At 42.9% G+C, this 23,497-nt stretch overlaps 1 protein-coding gene across 7 annotated transcripts in view; it reads right to left on the bottom strand.

Moving 5' to 3' along the window:
- pcdh19 (protocadherin 19) overlaps positions 1-23,497 on the bottom strand; it is a 55,676-nt gene that overhangs the window by 7,754 nt on the left and 24,425 nt on the right. For 4 of the 7 annotated variants that reach the window (XM_080900618.1, XM_080900622.1, XM_080900624.1 and 1 more), the window contains exons 3-4: positions 20,120-20,177; positions 18,173-18,358 (exon numbers count right to left, since the gene is read on the bottom strand). In XM_080900618.1, coding sequence (XP_080756744.1) covers positions 18,173-18,358; positions 20,120-20,177 — 244 coding nt within the window. Of the gene's footprint in view, positions 1-18,172; positions 18,359-20,118; positions 20,178-23,497 lie in introns of all 7 variants that reach the window. The other 3 variants (XM_080900619.1, XM_080900623.1, XM_080900621.1) reach the window with 1 other exon arrangement.

Raw genomic sequence — 23,497 nt, 5'->3', positions numbered from 1 at the left:
ACCCAAAAACCTTCTCTAATTTCTGCCTATCTGTTCAGAATTCCTTCAGTTCTGCCGGTCAAATATTAATTGTCAAGAAAATTAGACACACAAATATTAATTGTCAAGAAAATTAGACACACTGTGTGGCCTTGTTAGTACTGTCTTATGACTGTTAAAGCCGGGGGTTCATAGGGCCGTCGTTCTATTTCTGAGCATTAGTAGCAGTCAATTTATCAAGAACACATTCACTGCCTAATACATCCCGCGCTGCACTGAGTGTCTGACAGCTTGTCACTACTACCAGGCCTACTTATGTCTTTCCGAAAACCTGATGTAAGATGGCAAGTTAACTTCATTTTGAGCCAGTCTTACGCTTTCTGTTCTTTGGAAATGCTTGTCAATAATTGTTCTAAATGCTAGCAACAGTACGTGCCAAATTCTGCAAATTTTTACTTCCACCGTATGCTCGCTTCCCTTGCTGCTGGCCCATCCAGCAACGCTAGAGCTTTCTATAATGGGTCTGGGTATAAAGAATGAATTTCCAAAGTGGTGTTGACAAACAATGCACTTGCCTCTAAATTGGTACAAACGGCATCTGTTTAACAGCTGTGTAACAGCAGCGGGATGAAAAAAGTGATCGCTATGCTGTTTTATAAATCACTATGTCATCGCAGAGCAGTGTTTTGTTCAAAAGCAGGACCACTAGCCAATGGACTGCTTGATGTAGTGGAAACGATGTGAACTGGTTGTCATTATGACATACGTGGGTGGGCTGGTTTCCATGCCCTGGCAACACATGCTGTCTTGCTGAGAGAATTGTCTCACCTTATTGTGGCCTACTCCTACCATAGCTGGCTCCTAGAGGTTGCAGTGTCTCAGGAACAGTTTTAAAGGCTCTAAAAGTATTACCCTCGGCTCGGGTCATGACATAAAGAACATTTGAAGGGGCATGATTTACAGTGTTCAGGTCTTGTTTGAACAGACATCAGGGTGTATACCTCACCCCTGACGTCGTTGCCCACCTCTCAATTTTAAATACACTTAGTCATTGAGGGCTAGCAGGAGGGACTATGCGCTTACCTGCTGCTCCTTGGCAGGTAGCTCCATGCCCTCCTGGGTTTTAATTGCACCTTAGAACACATATGCATCAACACTACAATGAGCGGGTGGAGGGAGGTTTGGAGTCTTCTCCCACCCCCATTCTCTGCGGCCTGCTGGAGCGGGAGGGCTAGTAGGAGGAGTTGGCCGTCCGACTGCGGTCTGGGGTGTGGGGCCTCCCTGCTGCTGCGGAGTCGGGGTGGTCTGCCTCTCCCCACCGCAGGGAAAAGGGTAACACCACCTGGGTCTGGGTGCAATTCCCCCCTCCAGGGGCAAGGGTACCTAGACCCGGTTTGTAGAGTACGCTTGGGGAGTGTGATTGTGTGTACAGCGTCTCTTTATGTCTGTCTCCACGTTGGTTGAGTGTGGAGTGAGTGCATATGAGAGCATGAGGGTGGGAATGGATGTTTGTGTCTGTGTGTGCCTGTATGTCTGTGTCTATATGTCAGGCTGGGTATCAGACGCCACCTCTCTGGGGACACCTCAGGCCCTCCAAGGTTTGGAGGCCTATCTCCACCCACCACCACTTCCCCTGCCGGTGGCGGACTCCCTCAGGTGTCGGTGTGTTGGTGGTTCTTTGTGTCTGGGGGTGGGCGTCCGGGTGCACACCGGCTCACTCCTTGGCGGCCGCTTGTCGGGGCCTGGGGCCTGGGGCTCGCTCGGGCCCCTTTGGAGGTGGGGTGCCCCCGGCCTCTCGGCCTAGGGCTCGGTCACTCAGGCGCAGCTGGGGGCCGGCGGAGCTCACGGGCGCGTCACTGCAACTCCCCCTGACTTCTGCTCCGCGGCTGCTGGGCGAGCCCTCATCTGGGACTCTCCTCAGCTCTTACTGGGACAGTGGCGCGGCTGCCCCTCTGTTGGTCTTCCATGGTCTCTTGTGTTCTGGGGGCCTCTGGATGTCTGGAGTTTTGATCTCCTCCATACCCGCTTCACACCCTGGAGGACGGGGCTGTGGCCCCCCCCACACTCCCTAGCAGATCATTACATGGAGAAACCTTTGGAATGCAAGCATGCTGATCCACACAGGTATGCACACATGGGTATTCACAGACGCGGACTAAAGCTTTCTTGGCTGCTGCCTCAAAGCACACTGTGCGCTGTCTATCTTGCGTGCTGCACAATATCGTTTATTACTTAGTAAATACTGATATCTATGACTAGCTAGTTTATTGTGATGGTGCTTTGTTTTCTCTATTATTATGTTGCTCTTTGTTGTTTGCTGTCTCCTCTGTTTGTTTTTTTTTGTTTGTTTTTTTTTTTCTCCATACAGGTGACCCAGGAGTTCTTTTTTTTTTCTCTCTCTTCCCCCCCCTTCTCACCGTCTCTTCTCCCCTTTGGTTTTCTTTCTTTCTCTCCCCCTCGCTCTCTCATTCATTCCCCCTGTCCTATTTATTAAAAAAAAAAAAAAAAAAAAAAAAATCACAAAGGATGAACTGAAGCTCTGCCATCACGTAATGTCGCATACTGCTGTTTCTGATGTCATTTAAGAAAAAAAAAAAAAAAAAAAAAAGAACAGACATCAGAATTTATGCCCTGGTTTTCATATAGTACATCAGCCAGTGACCATTTAACTCTCTCCACAGGCACTCTGGACTAGATTTAACCCAGACAGAAGCGCATAAAGAGCTAAGCCCAGTTGTACACAGCTGTACTGTGTTAAAGAGGCAGTAAAAAGGTTCTTAACACAGGCTCCATCACCAGAACAATACACTTACATGTTCACAGAATTCCATAAAAATAAGGCCAGGATCGTGTCTGGCAGAAAAGTACCCCACGCTTCAGCCACAGTGCCAATTCATACAACATGTGATGACACTAAGTGGACACTAAAATTCATATCATTATGATATCCATATCCCACAATTATTCTGTTCAGGTTTTGCTGTTGTAATCAAACCACCATCCTTAGGGCTAATTGGCATTATTGTTAAAGAACTATATAAAAAAATAAATAAATACAGCACTTGGACTTTAAAATTCCAGTTGCATTTCAGATACTGAAAAGTTACTGAAAGCAGATTGGATTTTAATTATATATTTCCCTAATTCTGTACAGTGAATAGACGATAAAAAAATCTGTACTGTACACGTGGTTCTTCTTCTGCGAGATAATGATGCCAACCGCAACACTGTCATAGGAAAAAAGAAATCAGCTTAATAACTTTACTGAACTAAATTGGATAATTTTGTGGACATATAACTTTCCTGAGGAAAAAAAACAGAAAAACTAATCAGGGATATAATTTGGTGATGAATTTCATCAGATAAATTTCATCTCTGGATTGGAAGTGTTTTAAATGGATGATTATTTTAAAATATATAATATGCAATTAAAGTCGAAATTAATCTTAAACTTGGGCTCATCTCATTCACATAATTTGATGTATTTCCAATTGAAAAAGCATTTGGTGGCAGGGGGGAGCTCATGCATGAAGGAATCTTTCAAAGGTGCCAGCAACAAAACTGCAGTTTTCCTAATTGGAAAAGCACTGTAAAGCATTTAAAAAGCTTTGCTTTATTATTACCATATTTTTCTATTATCAAGACAAATTGTAAGAATTGTTAGTGTGTACTATTCTCAGTTCTCTTGGATCCCGACTTTCAAAAAGCAGGTAGCATGTTTCAGAATTACAATATTTGCGTTTGGTTTTTTTAACCTACAAACAAGAAGCAACACAATCCCAATGAGTGATTTAAAGATCTCTTTGTAAAGCGACTGCATCGGCAAGTGTATGCATTTAAATAGAGTGTTTTACCATGACGTGATGCACTTTGCAAAAATCGCACGGTGAATTTTGGCCTTGTAAAGTCTGAGCAGCTAAATTGCCCTTCTTTTTTTTTTTTTTTTTTTTCCTTCTAAATGACATCAGAAACAGCAGTATGCGACATTACGTGATGGCAGAGCTTCAGTTCATCCTTTGTCATTTTTTTTTTTTTTTTTTTTTAATAAATAGGACAGGGGGAATGAATGAGAGAAAGAGGGGGAGAGAAAGAAAGAAAACCAAAGGGGAGAAGAGACGGTGAGAAGGGGGGGGAAGAGAGAGAGAAAAAAAAAAGAACTCCTGGGTCACCTGTATGGAGAAAAAAAAAAAAACAAACAACAAAAAAAACAAACAGAGGAGACAGCAAACAACAAAGAGCAACATAATAATAGAGAAAACAAAGCACCATCACAATAAACTAGCTAGTCATAGATATCAATATTTACTAAATAATAAACGATATTGTGCAGCACGCAAGATAGACAGCGCACAGTGTGCTTTGAGGCAGCAGCCAAGAAAGCTTTAGTCCGCGTCTGTGAATACCCATGTGTGCATACCTGTGTGGATCAGCATGCTTGCATTCCAAAGGTTTCTCCATGTAATGATCTGCTAGGGAGTGTGGGGGGGCCACAGCCCCGTCCTCCAGGGTGTGAAGCGGGTATGGAGGAGATCAAAACTCCAGACATCCAGAGGCCCCCAGAACACAAGAGACCATGGAAGACCAACAGAGGGGCAGCCGCGCCACTGTTCCAGTAAGAGCTGAGGAGAGTCCCAGATGAGGGCTCGCCCAGCAGCCGCGGAGCAGAAGTCAGGGGGAGTTGCAGTGACGCGCCCGTGAGCTCCGCCGGCCCCCAGCTGTGCCTGAGTGACCGAGCCCCAGGCCGAGAGGCCGGGGGCACCCCACCTCCAAAGGGGCCCGAGCGAGCCCCAGGCCCCAGGCCCCGACAAGCGGCCGCCAAGGAGTGAGCCGGTGTGTACCCGGACGCCCACCCCCAGACACAAAGAACCACCAACACACCGACACCTGAGGGAGTCCGCCACCGGCAGGGGAAGTGGTGGTGGGTGGAGATAGGCCTCCAAACCTTGGAGGGCCTGAGGTGTCCCCAGAGAGGTGGCGTCTGATACCCAACCTGACATGTAGACACAGACATACAGGCACACACAGACACAAACATCCATTCCCACCCTCATGCTCTCATATGCACTCACTCCACACTCAACCAACGTGGAGACAGACATAAAGAGACGCTGTACACACGATCACACTCCCCAAGCGTACTCTACAAACCGGGTCTAGGTACCCTTGCCCCTGGAGGGGGGAATTGCACCCAGACCCAGGTGGTGTTACCCTTTTCCCTGCGGTGGGGAGAGGCAGACCACCCCGACTCCGCAGCAGCAGGGAGGCCCCACACTCCAGACCGCAGTCGGACGGCCAACTCCTCCTACTAGCCCTCCCGCTCCAGCAGGCCGCAGAGAATGGGGGTGGGAGAAGACTCCAAACCTCCCTCCACCCGCTCATTGTAGTGTTGATGCATATGTGTTCTAAGGTGCAATTAAAACCCAGGAGGTCATGGAGCTACCTGGATTGGAAGTGTTTTAAATGGATGATTATTTTAAAATATATAATATGCAATTAAAGTCGAAATTAATCTTAAACTTGGGCTCATCTCATTCACATAATTTGATGTATTTCCAATTGAAAAAGCATTTGGTGGCAGGGGGGAGCTCATGCATGAAGGAATCTTTCAAAGGTGCCAGCAACAAAACTGCAGTTTTCCTAATTGGAAAAGCACTGTAAAGCATTTAAAAAGCTTTGCTTTATTATTACCATATTTTTCTATTATCAAGACAAATTGTAAGAATTGTTAGTGTGTACTATTCTCAGTTCTCTTGGATCCCGACTTTCAAAAAGCAGGTAGCATGTTTCAGAATTACAATATTTGCGTTTGGTTTTTTTTAACCTACAAACAAGAAGCAACACAATCCCAATGAGTGATTTAAAGATCTCTTTGTAAAGCGACTGCATCGGCAAGTGTATGCATTTAAATAGAGTGTTTTACCATGACGTGATGCACTTTGCAAAAATCGCACGGTGAATTTTGGCCTTGTAAAGTCTGAGCAGCTAAATTGCCCTTCTAATGACGAGCTTCAAATTAACCTGTACTCAGGCGCTGAATGCCCCCAACAACAATATAATACGCCCCTCAAACTCAGCACAGCAGGCTGCCGGCGTCCCTGTTGCAAACTGCCCACTCCACAATGCCAGCCAACCAGACCGCCTGCCTGCCTGCCTCTGTCTGCTTGGCTCGTTTCCCCTACAATGCATCTGCAGAGGACATCTTTAAATACACTGGAACAAATGCAGCATTTCTGTGTTTAAGCTTGACCGAGCTAGCGAGCTAATTTGCTCCTAAACCCTTGAGTCTGGGAGAAGCAAAGGGGCACACTCTTAAATTACATCAATGAATGGGGTTGGAGCATAGATGAAAGCTACTGTACGTGGTGAGTGGGGATGGAGAGAAAAAGAGCCGGAGAGTCGGCTTAAGGAGAGAAGCACTATGGACTATTGTTATATTTTGTCCAATCTGTAAGGTAAAAACAGATGTCACTGCGATCTATGGCTGACAATTAAATATTCTTCAAGGAAACCAAAATATAAGTCTAATAAAAAAGTAATGGTTCCACATAAGAGAAAAGATAAAGCGCTAAGGTCAAGGTAATAGCACACTGCAACACAGAAAACATTGCTTTGTGTGCTATGGGGCTTTTAGTGAATAGGAAGTCCAATTCATTGCTTTATTCACAAATATCAAGGATTCTAACTCTATTTTTATTTATTTATTATTCTTATTCTTGGTGCAAACATTTCTCACAGTGAGAAAAGATTACTTTTTCACCTCTTAAGTGTTATTTCTTTTAGCCATCTGAAATGCCCACTATCCTTCAACACTTGTATCCAAACAACTGGGGATGGCACACCGGGCAGAAAACCAATATCTTGGATTTCCTCTCCCTCTGTGAGCTTCTGCTTTGCCTCAAAAGACTGGCCTTCCATAATTAATATAAAGTGAACTTGACTGAATGTGAAGCCACATTATGCTAGCCAGGACTGTTTTATATTCCATTTTATCTTGTCATAGAAGTACCAGCATGACTCCTGCTCTCTCGTGTTCTTGTGTTTTCAAATTTTTCCTTCCTTTAAAAAAAAAAGGAAGAAAGAAAAGAAACACATTTTGCAAAATAGGACAGTATGTGTTATGGGCAGGTTATTAATACAGTAAGAGGAGGTGGGTCACCACGGAGAAAAGCGGGTCACGGCTTGGGAAAAAAAACAAATGAAAAAAATAATTACACAGTTTTCTCCACCTGAATAGTCAACATCACTTAGCAGCAAATAAAAGAAATCAGACAAACACAGCAAGGTCTCCACTGTGTTGAGATGCATTAGATTTCCACCTACTGGGTAGAAGAAACGCACGAAGGAGGCCTTCCAACACTTTCTAATGCTCTTCCATTTCTCTGTCACAAAGGCCAATCTGTTTGGCATCTGGGAGGCATTCTGATCCTCTCCCAGGTTCTCCATTATCCACCGCAGTGAGCTTTGCACCATGATACCACTTAATATAAGACAGTCAGAACCAATGTCTGTAGCATTAGCCACCCACCCAGTGCTACACTGTATAGAGGAGTGACACTGGTGAGGCTACAGCTTGTATCTAAGACACAGATCGAAATGGAGGTGGAAGACTGGCCTGAAGAAAAGAGAAAGAGCTAATAAGCACATCTTTTCTGATTTAAGGAACATGACTATAGCATACATAAGGATGATAGCAGGGGCCTGACACAGTGCTAGTAATTGGATTTCTCAGCCCCTGTGCCCACTCGTGATAACATGAAAAGTCCTTATGTGTGGCAAGAGAGCAAGGTGCAGCAGAGTGGAAGTGACAGGTGTCAAAGATCCAATTCCCCTGCTCCTCTCCATCTTTGAGTTCCTTTTCTCTAGAGACAGCTGAGGAACAACTTGCCCTGTGGTAAAGCCAAACACAAGCTTGACATTCAGTTGCAAATCCAAGGTAGTTAAACCTATGTAAAGTGGAACAGAGGGGGAGGAGGGGGAGGAAGGGTGGTATTAGTGGGGGGTCTCTAAGCACTGTGGGTATAAGAGGTCATGGCCTGATTGCTTGCTTTATTTATTTTCTGATGCTGATGTGAGCTGAATACAGACGAGCACTGGATTTCTAAGATGAGCTGGAGAACACACAAAGGAGCCTGAGACCCCCCGCTGCATCTCGGGGGGTCGTGCAGGATACGGCCGCGGTCCCCTCGCTGTCCTCTCCGTGCATTTGGAACTCATCCTTAACGAGGACTGCACGAGAAGAGGCACATCATTAAAAAAAGCCATTCTGGGACATTCCTGTCCGCCATTAAACGTAACAACCGACCTCTCTCATTATCTTTTATCCTCCCCTTTAAAGAGGTGGGGTACAGAGTGGTATAAAAACTCAAATTTGGCTGCCAAGATGCAGCGAATTCTCTCTCTCGTTCAATTATACATAAAAGGAACAACATAAAAAAACCTCCTGGAATTTATCACAAGCATTTTTCTTTATATTATAAACCCTATCTCTGAAACTAAGCAGATTAATGTTAACAGTTACTCCAGTATTTACATGTTTCGCGCTAACCTGATTTTACATAATATACTAATGTGAAATGATAATTAGGTTAATGCCCAGAAAGATATGTGGTAGCCTTAAGCAAATATCTTATTAGCGGCATAATACAAAAATAGAGGGCCTTTGTGAATATTCTTTTTTTAATGCTGATAAATTTACTTAATTTGATTATCCACCACCGCCAGATACACCACAACGGAGAAACACCGCTCTGAGTCAGTTCAGTTCTTGACCTTTCTCACCAGTGAACTAAGTCCAAGCAGAGTGAATCCAGGGTGTGCATGCCAGAGTAGCTCAGATTAAATTCAATGTGATGTTCAGGTTATGTGCTCTAAAATCTGATCCTCACTCAGCGCAGAAGACCCCTTTAAGATAAGCAGTAATATATGCTTTTTTAATCTGAACGACTAAAATTACTAAGGTGCGCATTAATTCACTAAGTCAGAAATAAACAGAGCACAGAGGATTATGAAGACGTGTCGAAAGACAAAATGCCTGCAAGGCATTGTGGAACCTGGTGGCCAAGAACGGGCTGGGGGATGCTATCTGCATCCACACATATCTCAGCAGCTTCCCCCTCTCCATTACTCTGATCTCCCTCTTTCATCAATAGTTTATATTCTGGGCTACTAGCAGCCGCACAGTACCTACCACTGTTGAGGCTGACTCAAAATGTTCAATTACAACACACTGAGCTCATCTCTGCAAGGTCATCTCGGGGACAGAGAGGGGAACACTGACACTAATTGGTAAATGAAAGATAGTAATGATAGTGCTGGTTTTCTATGACTTCCCTTTAACCTCTGCTTAACTACTTTTAGAGTACAAATCCAGTGCGCACAAGCTTCCGTGTTGTTTTACAGCATATGCAAAGTCTCGAGAAGAGAAATCCTGCATTTCTAAAAGTAAAATGTTACAGAATAAATCATTCTCGCTGAATATACATGAGGAGAGCAAACTATGGAAATATTATGGCACTCTGCCTGAGGTAGTAACCTTTTTGTTGCCACGACGGAGAAGGACGACATAACTTTACATATTACCGCTACATATTCCATCTGAGCTATAATGTTGTCAGGAGAAAGAAGGTGATGAGAACTAAGATAAAAATCAGGATGGAGAAGACAAAGGCATCGGGGGTAGACAGTGAAATGAAAGGAAAAATAAAACAAATGAAATCTCAAATGGATTAAGGAGGATGGGAGTGCTGTGTTTTTTCCCCACAGAAAGGAAGTAATAGGGGTTAAAAAAAGAAATGCACATCGCTGCAGCACAGGAGACCCCCCCTCTTCCTCCCTTACCCCAGCTGCAGTGATAAATGTCTCTTTGTATTCTGGACAGAAAACTGCAGGCTACAATGTACTTGTCAAAAGACAGCTGATTTTCCCCTTAAACAGAGCAGAATATATTCTTAATCTTTCCTTTCACACGGGGAGAAGATAAAAGAAAGGCCTCGTGCCAAGACACTTAAAGCCCAGGAAATCTCCCTCCATTCACTACACGTTTGTGTGGCGCGCAGTTATGAATGTGTTCCTGTGTGTACAATATACGTGTTTGCAGCAGCAGGTGTAGATATAGCATGTGCAACTGCATGCTGTTTGTACTTTTCCTAAATTTCTCAGCATCCTTAATCCCCGCAGTGAAGCCATAGTTCCACTATGAGGGCTCCTAAATGGAAGTCAGTGCTACAGGTAATGGAGCTGATTATAGCTATCTGGGCTGTGGGCCAGCTGCCAGACTCTGCCCTGCCTGGAGGGAGCACAGGCCGCCTGGTGTCTGATATCCTGGGATCCCTGTAATACAAGCCTTGCTTTGGCAGTCACTCTGTGACTATCCTGCCCACTTCCAGCCACACATCAAGGCTCCTTTGAGTTTGTCTATGTGTATAGTATGTCCTCATCAGGCTGTTTACTCAACAAAGTATCAGACTGGAGTCGTACAATTTCAGCAGCAAAGCTGTGGTAAGTCATGCTTTCAAAGGACTTTTGTGGGCTCATGATAGGACCTCATGTTGTCAACAGAGGATCAGGCTCTGCTGCAGAATTATAGTATCAGCTGTTTTCTAAACAAAGTGTAGAATGCTTCTGGTGGCGAACTTACTCAAACAAACTGCATTCCCGACACAACACACAACAATGGCTAATCAGCTGGGAATGCATCCCCCCCCAACATAAACCTTTCAGCTGACCAGCAGCCAGTAGGGTTAACACAGTAATCCCCCGCCCTTATTTCCACTAAATTTCACAATAAGGATATTTACCGCAGTGCTGGGCATCAAGTGTTAAAACATGGTATGCTAGTCCCATTAATTTATCGTTGCAGGTGGGACAGCACGGTGCAACAGGTCCTTACATTTAAGTAAATGAAAAAAACATCAGTGATCACAACAAAAGACTAAAAATGCTTAAAGTCCCTTAAGTATAAAACATACTCTGTAATACTATGAGTGGTATAAACGGAGGTCCACTTCTATTTTATGACATGACAGCGCCATGATTAAGACTTGGTTAATCAAAAATGTGACTTGTGACAAATGCCTTGGTATTTCTTTGTGATGCTCTTTGTGATCTTTGTCTTGAAAGGTGCTGTAGAAATAAACTTTTACTTTACTTTACTAGGGGAGGTTTAGTCATGAAATCCCTGGGGGGCACTTTGTCGTAATGTCTTTACGTGTACCACAACAATCTTTTGGAATTTTTTTAAAAAAAGGCCTCTTTGTTAAATATTGATATTAACAGCTCTACTCTCTACAGATTTTGCTGCTCTAAATAAAATCGCTTATTTTCCTGACAAATTTCCATAACATCTCGAGAGCTTTGTCCGCGGTCAGTTGTTGAAATGTCACCGTCGCCCTTGTGAAGAAGTGACAATAACTTTTACTTTGCAGGTAACAAAAACACGCAGCAACCATGGAAATTGGAAACTGAGTACATTTAAAGGAGATGTAAATGAGTGCATTTCAAGGAGAAATTACATTTTGCATTTGCTGCATTATACTGTGGCGGGGGTTGTGGGTGAAACGTGCAAATAGGGCTCTTTGTTTTGCTGAGTCGACTTTACATGAAAATAAGGTGAGATAGTGATCTCCCAACCCCTCGGGAGAAAATCACAAAAACGTGTCAAAATAAAGATACAACAATAAGCTAAAACATCAAAAAAGCTCCAAAGCCCTCTGTTTTTATGTAAAAATTAAATGCCTTTATTCTCAAGGCCTTAGAGGGTTTTTTTATTTTAGCTCATGTGCCCCTTACAAAGAGCACCACAAATGGATGTTTTTTAAATCCAGGAAGGATTCAATTCAATTCTGAAGATACTGAAAAAGATAAATGAAAAAAAGGGTGTTATCTTAATTTTTAATATCATTATTACATCGTAGAAACAACAAAAAGTGAAGTAATGAGCGGCGTGCTGATGTCACCCTCCAGAAAGATCGAAGGTGTAAAATGTTTTAATTCTAGTTATATAATTACAAAATGATTCATCGTACTTAATAACATCAAATCGATCAATTGGCAATTGATTTTTTACAATTTCATTTTAGCACAAATGAGGCTGCAGTTGTTTAGTCATACAGCCCCTGTTTTAACACCGTGTTTAAAATGGCTTGCGGTGCAGGAAAGGTTATGGCATGTGGTGATCTCAGAGAATTATAAGGACAATATCGCGGCTGTAAAAATGGCTGCTGCCTCGGTTCCTCAAACGAGGACCAGAATCAGTCAGAGCCACAAAAAAGCAGGTAGACTGGAGACACGCACACCACAGCTCGGCATCTTGCAATTCACTCTATTTCCCCCAAACTTCTAGTATTTCACTCTTGTGCCATCTCTTTATCTTTCTCCCTCCTCTCCCTCTCTCTCGTTCCCATTCTTTCCCTGATTAACCTTTAAAGACACACACTTGCAGCCTCACACACACTCAACACGCTGTGCACACACTCTCGAACAGGTTTAAAATTCAGGTACTCGCTCCTCTCTCTTTATTACACACTCGGCCCCCATCAACTTCTGCACATTACCTGTTCTTAATCTCCCTCCCTCTGTCTGGGATCATCCTGATCCCCCTGTTTTCCCATCTGCTGTCGATTGGGGCCCAGCTTTGCTAGGTGTTCAACAAACTTGGTTTCTGCGGAGATTATTAACACACCTAGCATGCCACAGCATCATGAATAAGCAATGGAGATCCGGAGCTCTATTTTCTCTCTGCCTCTGTGTTTCCTCCCTCTCTCTCCCCCCTCTCTCTCTTGCCCTGCCGCGTTGTGAACTGAATGCCAGGATTGTCTAGAAAATGAGCTGTCAGTGGAGGGCCTGCAATGAGATACATCAGGCTCATTGTGAGCCCTAGAAAATAATGAACTATTCCCATTTCTCTCTCTGATATGTTCAATACGCTATCCATGACAAGTGCAAAGAGATAAGCAGTCCCCTCTTGAGCTGATTAAATACACTGGGTATATTCAGGAGAGCTTTGGCAGAGTGTAGGTTCAGGGGATGCCATTATAGAATTATAACATTACTATATGTTTGCAGTTGATGGTGGAAATTAAGATCCTTTGCATGCCCTTTTTGTGTGTGTCTGCAGTAGCTGAGAAAGAGCAGCTAGAGGTAATGTTGCTCGCAGAAATTTAACAAAAAGCACCACGTTTTCTTAAATTCCTCTTTGGGTGTCTTTGCTGTTTGTATATAAATTGTTGGAGTGGTTTAGGCCTCAGGATTTCTTTTAAATTAGAGGACAAATAAGAGCAGTGTTTTCAGTACAGATTTAGACTCTTCTTCACAGTGTGACACAGAAAGAAAATCCTCAGACCTTTTTTTAACAACACGCAAAAATTAGGCAGCTGTTTTACATTATTAGGTGTAATTTCAATGTGACAGAGCCAAGACTTCACAGTCACCGAATTTTATTCGGCGACGTAAACAAGATTTAAAAAAAAATAGAAAGAAATTTAAGCCCAGACGGACACAGCATGAAATTACATCTTTTTTCTTTAATTCTCCGCAGCTCGGAGGCAAAAATCTACATCCAGGTTGTTCATTACAGAGTTCACTACACCTGCTTGCAAGCACTCTCTGGTGTGCTTGAGCATGCAGTGTGTTTGTACTCTATCTTCCTTAATGCTTGTAATGCTCTGAGCTCTTTGTCACTGTCAGCCATTTTACCTCCACTGGTTCCACATTAGATTAGACAAATCCAAATCAAAATGGATGGTCCCAGTATAGAGTTTATATGTTAATCTGATCGTAAAGTATCATAACGCAACACGTGTCATTGCCAGCCTGAATTACAACAAGGATTTTGATGCTTAATTCAATCAAATGTTGTTTGAGAATCAGTCAAACCCTCTAGCACGTTACCTCTGAGTGAGAGAAAGGGAAAAAAATCATTCCCACCTGTCACAGAGATTGTTTCTTCTTTTCCTCTTTTTATTTTCTCTCGCTAAGACTGCTTACTAGACTCTCAGCTCATCTCTCAATCTCTGTCTCCCTCACACACAGACTCTGGCTCGCTCTCCCCTTCTCGTGTTGTCAGCACAGCCCTGTTCCTGTTGCCTTCCTGATTCTGACACCTGTCAGCATTTTCGTTAGTAGATCAGAGAACTGCAAACTAGAAATGTTCCCGTGGTGAATTTAGGGCAAGTTTGCAGCAGGAACATGTGAGATGCCTTTACTCTTTCTTTAATTCAACAGGGAAAGGGAACTGCTTGACTGGCACAAAGTTGGGAGATGTGGGCTGGAGATGTTTGCAGTCAGTAGATGGAAACAGAAGAGAAAATAAAGATGGAGAGACATATGGAGGGAGAGAGAAAAAGCGAAAGAAAATCAATTAGGAACAGTGAAACCCTGTGGATCTGCTGATGGAAGAAGGGAATACGGAGAATTTTGCAGCCCACGGAGGGGGCTTCCATTCCTGGGTTCCAGCTTCAGGCACACCCCCACAGGGAGCTAACAGATAGATGAGAGATATTCTCTGGAGGTGGAGGCCAAGGAATATGTCAGAAATAAAAGAGGCCTGTTCCCTGCTCTGGCTAATTGAGCAGTCTTAGATCCCTTTGAGTTTAATAAGCCAAGAGAAAGTGATTTTATTTGAAGAACACTTACACGTTGACCTGGATACAATTCCAAAAGTGAGATCACAAAAATCTAAAGCCACAGATCGGACACTGTAAAATGACATCGTGCCCCCACCATTCCCCCCCGCAGAGATAACTCGAGCGATTTAGCGTTACATGAATCTTAATCCTTGAAATCCACGGCTCATCCATATCCATGTGAATTAAAATGTGAGCTATGACAATCAAAGGATGTCAAAAAAATTGATTAAGCCCCCTTTGTCACAGCTCCTTTAGAGTCGTCTCCTTTGCTTCTCCCTTGACACTAATAGTTCTACAGAGCTAAAGCTAGCATGTCGCACATTTCAACCAAATCCCCCCAACTTCACAGACATGCCTATAAAGATAACGAAGAATTCATTTTATATAGCTGCTCTTCTCAATTTATAGTTGCAGCGATATCATTCATTTCTATTCTGTTGGCAGATACGAGGGGGGCCATTACATGTTAAAGATATCTCTTCCTTTATAGATTTTAAGAGATTTAATGTCATTTGTTCTTCAGATACTTCCTTAATCTAATCCACTGGGTGAGGATAGTTAAGGTCAGGTTTTCAAAAAGAGTACATACACACGTCTTTTTAGATTCTTGGCAGCGATTCAGCAAATTCACTCAGATTTAAGTCGAAAGTCTCTTCACAAGCACTTTGCTCAAAGTTACCTTGGTATTTGCTCGTGCAGGAACAATGAATAATGTTGTTGAAAAGGCATTACTGACAAAAAAGGCATACAACAGATGGACAAAAGCCAAATATGAAACTCCTAAATTGCTTTAGGTGGGGAAAATGCCCGCGTTGATATGGTGCCGGGCTAGTTAGCAGCTGAATCTCATCACGCGAATGGATTCCCGCATGAAAGTCAACAAGATGACATGGATGCAGGGCCGTTGTGTAACCGTAACAGATTGTCTCCTGGGCAAACAACATCTTTACATGACACTGGGAATAGTAAACATTTGCACTGTAAAAGCCCGAGAGTTTAACCCTACCTCCCTTCCTTTTGTTCTCAGCGCTTATCAACACAAGAAAACAGAACAATAAAAAACACACAAAAAACAAGCTTCTTCTCTCCTCAGCTTGTGCGTGTTGTTGTCCTTTGGCAATTGTAGTCTCTCAACATGTTTTGTGCTTTTGCTGGCAGGAGAGGTGCACTATACAACACAGTTACTCCCAGAAGACATCTAAACAGCGGGGTGTTTAGTGAACATGCCTATTTGTTTTCTGAAAATTCCCTCCACTCACTCACCAGAACTGGCAGATAGTGTCCATTTTTGAGCTCAACTACTTCTATATTGTAGAAACCTTTCTGCCTTTGTACTCAAGACACTTTAAGCAGAAGGGGAGAAAAAAAGCGTGAAAACGAAAAAGCTGGCCTTCTCCTGAGAAACAACAACAACAAAAAAGAAGAGGATATTGTCAAATCCTGATACGCCAGGAGACAGGACCATGCATCATGGCGAACCAGCCCATAATGTCATCCTACCATGCCCTTTACCCGTGTAATTAGACCGTTGAGATTGCAATAGAAAGATGATTTCATTTGGAATGTCATTACATTTCCGCATGCGATCTTTGCCCAATTTATTTAATAGTTATAACCGCCCTCTCATTACTTTGTGGTGTGACCACTGCTGCAGAATGACTACCAAAAGCAATGGGAAAATAGATTCCACTGAGGTATTTTGTTGTCGCTAAAGAAAAATCAGAGGCCAAATGTGAGTCTGGAGCTAAAAGCGATTAAATTAATAATAAAATAAAGAAAAACCAAACCATCAAATTGTAATTCCAAACAGCAACCTCATTATCATCTATTTGTTCTGGTCAAAGGAAAGGACAGACACTGTGAAATAGCCTGTTGTTCTGTTTACCGGCTATGTGGTGCTGCATTACAAATTCAGGAGGCATGCATCCATTTGGCTGAAACAGATACAATCATTGGTGGTGTTAATGAAAAAAGATCTGCCTCAGAGAGCTCTCCCCACTCGTAATATTCTTCATGTACATTACTTCTAATTGTCTCCAATAATGAGATCCCACTACTAGAAGCATTTTTTAGAGACCCAGGAATTTTTTGCAGGTTCTGAAGTAATTACAGCTGACAACCACTAGTCAGCAGATTCGCTTTTCACTGTTCATTATCGTCTGATGCCACCAGGGTAACACCCAGCACAAGCTGATTCTCTGGTCGTCATACTTCCTGACCCTATGTATTTCTCGGCTAAGTCATTACAAGGTGTGAACTACCAGCCAGGAAGGCATATCCACATGCACGACTCCATTCTTGAACAACGTAAAATGTGGGCTGACTAATGTTATTATTACCCAGTCGAACAATATCAACAGTGAAACTCGTTAGTTAGATATGCCAGGAACCGACAGGAAAGAGCCTACAGATATCCATTGCCGCCTTTTCAACCACACCCACACACTTCACAGTCCACTGACAAAAATAGACAGAATAGATAAATAATTTATTAAAAAAATCACATAATCTTCATTTCTTTGCGCTTTTTTTTTTTTATAAAGTCGTATTCCTTTTCGTTATCTCTTGCTCATTAAAATTTTTTCACTATATGAAGCTACGAAAGAAGAAAGTAGAGTAGTGAGAAAGTACACAGCCTTAGTAGGACAGTGTTAGAAAAAAAAGGAACTAAAAATATGTCAACGTTAAATGAGGAAGGAAAACCTAAATTTGGCATCAGTTTCCAAATTGGGGCAAACGTAAAGTTCCGATGCAAAGGATATCCATAAGAGTGTCCTCAAACATCCACGCTTTCCTCCTCACTATGAATGAAATTCCTAATGGGGCTATCCTAAAATATCTGCAGCGTTTCACACACTGACTCTTGCGCTGCCATTGCACCTGTGCGTGTAGTGCTTCCTTTAGGACTTAAATACCCTCAGGTGCATATAGTAACATCCTGGACTCCCAGACAGCTATATCCTGCTTTTTTCCCCTCTATCTCCCTCTAACTGACCCACTCTCTACTTCAGTCTGACTGGCAGTAGTTAAGAATGAACATGACCCTTACACTGACTTCTGCCAACCAAGCGGATGTCTTTTTAAATGGGGAGTCAGAAATGAAACATCAACATTAATTCCCTGCTAAATGATCCAATTGAATAATGGATGAGGGCACATGGAGATATGTAGATTTCCACCTTCTACCTTTATGAGCCTAATTGCTGCCATTCAAGCACATCTGAAGTCAGCTCATCCTCAACAGCAGACATGGCTACTATCAGTCAATAACGTTGGCTAAGCCTGTATCAAAGGGTAGCCTTTGCCGTCACAGATCCCTCATATTAGCTGTACTAACATCAAAGACAAAAAAACCTGTGATGTTATTCATATACTTGCACATTTGGGACTTCCAATGGGTAAATGCATCTTAAAAGATGCTCCGGTAGCATAAAAACAGTCTCAGTGGCACACAAAAATACACATTGGTCTTATCTTGAAACTTGAAACACATCCCAAACGATGTAGCGATCCTCTAAACACACACAGTGCGCACACACATAAACACAAACAGACACAGATTTTCTTACCTTGGTCTGGCAGCTGGCAAACATTAGGAGGAACAGTCATGTTCAGCACGTCATTGACAGCCGTGTCAACATAGTGTCCCCTCTGGACATCATGTTCGCTGTCGGTCTGGTCGCTCTCCTCATGGCCGCTGTCCTTCAGACTGTTCCCCTCCAGGTCCTTGAATGTCGATGTGCTACATGGGGGCCAGGAGGGAGGAAAGGGAAATGTTGATTAACTGTCACCTCACCTAAAAACATGCTCTTTTTCATCCATCTCTAATGTGATGGTTTGTGACGACTTGTCTATCTTTCGCTTCGTGTCCCTTTTTGTGCTTTTTGTTGCTTTCTTTAACCTGGTGCATTTCCATCAATTTAAAGTGGATGAATACTAATTTACACTGGCTCTAAGTCTAAGTTAAGCACCACACCTTTTCAAAGAACAAAACCTCTTTCCAGCTTCTGTTTGCACTTCCATGTAATAAGAAGGGCGTTTAAATCTCCTGACAGCCTTCTTGGATTAAGTGGACATTTTTCAACTTCATAGATAGCAAACCAGCCACAGGATGTTTCAGCCAGGGACATTTTGGATGGATGCACTGACTTCAAGGACATCGCATTGAACAAACAGGAGGCACTCACTCACTACAATCAAACAAATACTGCAGTAATCAGGAATTCCTGGAAGGAAGATGGATGTAGAAAATGCTGGAAGCATACAAACTGAGCATCTGCCTTGTTTGGGGCTCACAGTCAATAAAGAGGGTGGGGTGTGGGGGCACAATCAACAGCTGCACAGTAACAGCGTGATTTCCCTTCACTTGATTTCCATCCCACTGGAACAAATTCTGCTTTACAAACAACACTAAATAGGGGTGAATATATGAACACGTGTTCATGCACGAGAGAGAGACAGAGGGGAAAAAACATGAATGAGTTTATGTAAAGACAGACGAGGGTGTTAGAGGTTAGAGGGGAGGAAGAAGACAGACTGAGGAGAAAATGTGCACAAAAAGTGTAAAGGAAGCAAAGGACAGTGCAAGGTAGCTGCATTCCATAGTGCGAGCCTCACATTCTCCAGTGTGGGAGAGAGGACTGCAGTGGAGGTAATGCTGGCTCTCTGATGTTATCACTGTAATTGCACCTGTCTCAGACCAGAGGCTCCCTGGCTCCTGAGGGGATTTCTTTGTAGTATGCTGCAGAGGCCCACACTTGAATGCTCTTTGTTTACATTAATGCAGGGATTCTTTTGGGGAGAAATTGCCATAATGGGTTTTCAAAAGGCTGGGATGGCCTCAAACAAAAGGAAGCCTGGAATGTTCTATAGCTGCAGGTAAGAAGGGAGAACTATAGTTTACAAAGTGAGACTGCTTACAAAACCCTCTTTGGCTTGAGGGAATTATGAAACCCATCCCAGTCTCCAGTCCTGAATTCCTCAAACCCTATCCAAGATCTTGGTTTGGGTGAGCTGAATAACAATGCACAATGAAAACATTTATCCTTCTTTCCCTGACAAACGGGAAAAAAGGAGGCAATTATGGTCCATTCGTGACTGTTTTCTTTAAAAAAAAATATTTTAAACATAATATGACGATTAGGTAGTTGTTTCTTTTTTCCGTTTACCTGATAAAATTCAAGTTTATGTGTAATTAATGAAGCAAAGTGCATAAGTGTATCACACTTATCTGCAAATATGAAAATCATTACTTGCAGATTCTGCTGCCCTGTGTAATTTAATAATCCGAAAGTATGACTTTGTGCCTCATCCCAACAAGTGTCTACTAAACGCATTATTTTAGAGTAATACTATTTATCCTAAAATCTTATCCTCCCCTTGCAATTATACAGAATGAAGAACATGCAGGAACACATGAAAACTACTGCAACAGTAGCTGTGCACTCATTAGATAAAACAATTACAGATAACAATGGTAATGAGGTGCTGGTAACAATTCCTAATCAAGACATACCTTTTAATGAGGTGGGCTCTGCTGTTCACGTAACTGGAGTCAATGGAATAATTCTCCGTCTGTAAGAGAGTGATGGCGGAGCAGGTGGGGTGGGGGTTGTGGTGGAGGGATGATGGGGGCAACAGAGAGAGGTACTTTTAATAATGGAAGCAACCAAAATAATGTTACCAGTAATTGGCTTTCAGTAGAGATGTTATTTTACACAAAGGCCCTGGTGAGCAGCCTCGGCTTTCAAAGGGCTGAATCCTATTCTCTTTCAAAGCACACACACAGAGGGGCTGACTGGGAGTTGAGAGCTGAGGAGAGTGCTGCAGTGAGCGCAGCCTCTCTTCTCCTGTTCACCCTCCCTGCTCTCGATCCCTTGCTCCCTCCCTCCACTGCCGGTCAGCCCACTGTCTTTAAAATGGAGTCATAAGGGAGGACAGACTATCATGCAGACAGAGGGAGAAGAAAAGTTTCCCTCTGAACTCTTCACTTTTACCATGTTTGAGAAGACATTAATGTGGATATATTAAATAAATAACTGCGAGAGAAGTAGATGAAATTAAGAATGTACCAGGGGAATCTTAACTTTGCAATTGCAGATGAAAAGGCTTTCAGAATATGCATGCGATAGATCTCTGACCCACATTAGAGAATGCAGTTCAAAGAGATCTTACATTCATTTTTTTTCTTCCCAACATTTATTTAGCAAGGATAGTGTCTGACGAGAAGAGCACACGGGCAGAGAAACTAGTGTAAACTAAGCAAGTAGACCCTCCCTGCATCTGCCAAGCGTCTACTTACACAAGGTAAGATGCCAGAAGGCCATAGGATATCAAATCCTCTCAAAGGACACGCTCAGTCCTGCAAAAAGCCGGGACGTGACCCTTTTGACAAGGTTTGATAAGATGCAGGTATTTTCTCCTAAAAGAAAGCGAGGCCCTTCACTTAAAATTCCATTGTGCAGATACTGTATCCTGATAACAGCTGAGTCCATGGCTGGCTTCCGAGGAAAGTCTACAGTGTACCTATATCAAAGCCCCGTTGAAAAAAGTCACCCTGATGGTAAGAAAGGTTAATGCTGCACATTTGACAGAAGCCTGCTGTTGAGGTAGCAGTGGCCCTGCAGCTGTCATACGTGGTGACCAGACAGATTTGGATTAAAACTCAGTGTGCAACTGTGCGAACACTCTCCTTATTAGATGTTAATGGGGTTGAACATTTTGAACTTTTTCAACGTCTGAGTGGAAGTGAAACCCCAATGCAGATGAGTCTGTGCGGTGAGGTTGGGAGGGGCAGAGGAAATGTCAAACATCAGTCCCAGTTTTCTTGGATTTTTTTTTTCTCCCAATAAATAAATAAATAAAAGCGATGCTGGAAGATCACAGCGTTTACCCCTGGCGAACGGCTCCTGTGACCTATTTGCAGTTAATGTTAATTTGTTCAGATTGATGCCATTCTCACCTGGCTTTAATAACAAAGTGTGCCGTCGTTATTTGTCAGAGTCTGACACACGTCGTGTCCCTACAGTGGATAAAAACGTTTCTATAGCACAAGCCTGTTTATCTTTAAATAGTCTGACGTGCACTACGTCTGTCTTAAATAAGCACAAGAGCTCCTGCTTGCCTTCTCACCTCCTTTATGCCTCATTATTTTTTTTTTTGCAGGAAAAATGCATGATAATAAGCAACAGTGCAACGTGGGCTTCTGATTGGTGTTTGTTAAATTATGATGCAATATATTTATGCACTGAAGGTTAACATCATTCCTTTTCCCTTTTACCATTTACCCCTAATTAAACTTTAACTCATTAAAATGGGGAAGATAATTCATTAAAAAAAGGAATTTAATTAACATTTTATTATTATCCCATAATTTGAAGCACGCAGTGTTTGTTCCTTTGTATTACCCCTGACTCCTTTTGTTCCTGATCAGCTTGAGTCTTTTTTATATCAAAGGTAACCTGTAAACCAAATAAATCAATAATTAAAGATTTTAAAGTATGCTATTTTTCACGGATATCTGCGTAGTGCTCTATCAGATTGTCTCTGCGCATTGCTGTAACGATTCCAGTGCAGATACTTGATCTGCTACTGCGTTACATTATTACCTACGCTGCATTTTGATCGCAGTGTACACGCATTAAACTGCTTCATCTGCTATAGCGGCTGTGCATCCAGGAAAACAGAAATGAAAATGCAAGGCGTGAGTAACAAGGAGAAAACTTAATTTAAACGACAAGATAGAAAATTTTCTTGTAAATGTCACCCTGGCTGCCGCCTGTAATTGGTGTGGTTAACATGTTCTATGTGAGCATGCCTTAGAGAGGAGTGTATGCCGCTGCTCTCACGCTGTCCCTGTACTGAAAATGAACTGTATTTTTGATAATGCAAATATCAGATAATGATTTTACATCAAGCTCTTTCAAGAGTGTACAACGCAAAGAGATTCCTCATAATATTCTAGTCGATAGTGTTGCATCACCATCTCTTCCACATCAGCTCTTCATCCACTTTACAGCTCCCCATTAACCAAGAATGTGGTTTATTTTCTCCACTTATCAAATTGTTAGTGGAATTAGGCGAACGCCTATCATGTGAAGGCTTATTCTTGTCCACTGATGAGTCAGTCGGTAGTGCCTATTCTGAGGAATAATAGCTTGAACTTCCTGTAAAGAAATGTAATGTCTTCCCCCACATTTCTAACCACCCTCAAATTGGAGGACATGTCAATATATCTTGCTGGGAGGTCAGGTTTCAGGCAAGAGGATGAGGACTGCTTAACTACAGCGAGGATGCCACAAATGGCTACTTAATCAGGTTGGACAATGTGTTGTTGTGATTTGAGCGGCCCCAGTTTGGCGGCCAGAGCCACTCTATCCCCATAATTATTGTTCCGTTTCATCTGGAGGGCTGGAGGCAGGAATGTAGTCCCTGGTGTCGCCGGGTGACTGATAGGTAGTGTCAGCATGAGTGGGGAGCGGAGTGAAAAGAGAGTAGAGAGGAGCGAGAGACGGTGAAGATGGGAGGAAATGGGTGAGACTTGACCTCTGGGAGACTTGCTGTCCAGTTGCTGCAGCCCAATAGCTTTCCCCTTTTCACCCCTTGCTTCTTTCTCTCCAGCAAAACCCGAAGCACAGGGACGGTGGACTTGCTTCTCTGCAGCTGAGAGGAAAAGCAATCTCCTCGCCTAGTTGCTGCCGTAAGATTTGATTTGCCTTCCTCCCAGCGTGACAATTGGTTCTGCAGTCTGGATGCAAGTGTATTCATTGTGTGGGGGCATGGGAAGCACCAGAGAGAAGAGGAGGAGTGGGGGAGTGAAGACACCAGTTGTTACACCAGTAAACACCCGACAAGTTCAGCAGATGTCACACAGATAGGAGAGAAAAAGAGAGAAA

Source organism: Rhamphochromis sp. 'chilingali' (assembly GCF_963969265.1).
Source record: "Rhamphochromis sp. 'chilingali' genome assembly, chromosome: 13".
Classification (NCBI taxonomy): Eukaryota; Metazoa; Chordata; class Actinopteri; order Cichliformes; family Cichlidae; genus Rhamphochromis; species Rhamphochromis sp. 'chilingali'.
This window is presented reverse-complemented; position numbering and strand designations above follow the sequence as displayed.